We start from the raw sequence: 2,369 nt of genomic DNA, 5'->3' as shown, positions 1-2,369 counted from the left end.
GGCGGCGGGGGGCCGGTGTCGCCTCAGCACCACGAGCTGACTTCGCTGTTCGAGTGCCCCGTGTGCTTCGACTATGTGCTGCCCCCAATCCTGCAGTGCCAGGCGGGGCACCTGGTGTGCAACCAATGCCGACAGAAACTGAGCTGCTGCCCCACGTGCAGGGGGTCCCTGACCCCGAGCATCAGGAACCTGGCCATGGAGAAAGTGGCCTCGGCGGGGCTCTTCCACTGCAAGGTCCCCCGGCCCGCGCCTCCTGCGGCAGCACCGCGCCCCAGGGGTCCCCGGCTCCTTGCACTGCCCTGCCCGCCCGCCCCGCCCGGCCTCGCCGTGGTTGCAGACTTGCCGAGAGGCGCGAGCAAGGAGTTTCACTTCCCCTTTCCAGGCTGTAATGAGCGGAAATATCCTCCACCCCGTCCCAGCCGGGTCACCGGGGGCTCCTGGACCTTGGCCAGGCGCGTGTGTGGCTTCTGTGCAACTACCAGCCCCCCTCGGTCCGCAGAAGCCAAGAAGCTCCTCATTTCTCCTGGAGCAAGTGGGTCCCAAGGACAACACAGTGGGGTGCTTCCCCCCTCCCACCTGGGCAGCAGAGTACAGCCTGTTGCCAGGAGCACAGTTCCTCCCCGGGGAGAAGGGGTAGGGAACAGGAAAAGAAACAGGCAGAAGAAGCAGGAATGTGCATCTCCTTGAGCAGGTCTCAAAAGATCTTCCTGCTTTGCCTCTTTGCAGACATGTTCACAGCTTAGTACAGCAGTCTTGCCCTAAGCCTGTTTCACAGCTGTGTCACAAGCTGACATTATGTCTAATTCTGTAATTCAGGCATTTAAGAGGGAGTTGACTGTTGAATCATTGCACGAGCACTGGATTTCTAAAAATTATATTGCATAAGTGGGTAGAGCCCCATTTCATGGTCTGACCTATTCTACAGCATTGTTTTCTGGGCTGGGCCTTGTTTTTGTAGGACAAATGCCATTCTCTAAGTAACTGTGAAGGAGGAGCGGTGGTTTACCCAACTTGGTAGTTTAGCTTGGTCACTAAAGAGGTTGTGAAGATTTTAAAAATATCGCACTCTTACTGACCACTTTTGGCCTATTTAACATTATTATATAGAGAGAAGTGTCATGATTAGCTTACTTACATCTGTGCATCTAGTCAGTTTCACCTCCCCCCCCCCTTCTCTAATTCTTGTGGGTTCTTCACACAGGAAAAAAGGGGGCCAGAAAAACGCACTGAAAAAGGAAGTGTAACAGAGCTGCAGTTTGAGGGGTACTTGCTTCTTAAACTGACCTTATTTCATGGTATCCTGTAAAGTAAAGGTTTAATCCCTGCTCCTGCCATGGCAAACCACAAAGCATATTTACAAAGTAAGGTTAAACTTAAGTTCAAGGAAAGAGAAAACTCTTAAGAGATTTTTTTTTTGCTTATTTCAGTAAGAGAGCATATTGTAAAGATTATTTAAAAGATCTCTTTAGTGAAATATGCATTCATGACGTATCCAACAGATTCTAGCTACACCTATCAGAGCTTTGATTTTCCAGACAAGTCCAGGTTCTACAGTTACTGTGCTAGCATGGGCTTCATGTCAAGTGAGATTCCCAGGGAACTAGCACACATGTCACTTATGTATCTACTTTCAGGATTGGGACAGGAGATCACATAACAAAAGCAACAGACTTTGTGCCATTGTGAGGAGGATTTGATAGCCTGCCCCAGAGGCTGGACTAAAGTTGAGTGAAAAACGTATTTTCCTTCTGGCTCAGAAAAAGTGACAGGAGGCCCTACTGCCCTCTTCATTTCCACCATCTGTGCCTTTGTGCACGTGTCCCAGGCTTTCCAGCTAGCAGCATTCTTGCTCATTCTGTTACTTTCCAGGCTGAGGCTTGTCCTTGAAACTCCAGCCTTTTTTGTATTTTCAGAATAGTGGCTTTCATGCCCTACCTATATCAATGTTTGTACTTTAAGTTGTAAGGTCACATGACACTGCCACAGCCAACAACAAAACTCCAGCAGTAACATCTGCCTGTCGTGCATTACAGTTGAAAGTGTTCTTTGTTTTAAGGATCTGTTTTAATTGCTTTATTCTAACATAAAACTTGGCACTGTAGTTCCAACAAGGATTTGACATTTTACGGTGTATAAATATGCACATGGGTGCATGTACATGCATGCCCCTATAATTGCGTCTCATATTTTCTAAAGCTTGTTCACCACAAACAGGACACTTCCTAAATTTGGAATAAAATCTAACGAGTCTAAACAAAAGGTATTTCCTGTATCAACTCTGTCCTCCTCCTCCTCACCCCCAAGGCCTGGGTGCTCTTTTAGGCAAGGACCTGGGAAGCAAGGTACATAAATAGGGTTCCTTCCTTCAG

At 48.3% G+C, this 2,369-nt stretch overlaps 1 protein-coding gene across 1 annotated transcript in view; it reads left to right on the top strand.

Annotated features, from left to right (window-relative positions):
* The window catches only part of SIAH2 (siah E3 ubiquitin protein ligase 2), a gene marked incomplete at its 5' end in the record, with an annotated part of 15,735 nt that continues 13,366 nt past the window's right edge, over positions 1–2,369 (top strand). Inside the window, one exon of the mRNA XM_025192991.1 lies at positions 1–234. Coding sequence (XP_025048776.1) covers positions 1–234 — 234 coding nt within the window. The remainder of the gene's footprint in view (positions 235–2,369) is intronic.

Source organism: Alligator sinensis, unplaced genomic scaffold (genome assembly GCF_000455745.1).
Source record: "Alligator sinensis unplaced genomic scaffold, ASM45574v1 scaffold1009_1, whole genome shotgun sequence".
Lineage (NCBI taxonomy): Eukaryota > Metazoa > Chordata > Crocodylia > Alligatoridae > Alligator > Alligator sinensis.
The sequence above is the reverse complement of the archived record's forward strand: the minus strand, read 5'-3'. Positions and strand labels throughout refer to the sequence as shown.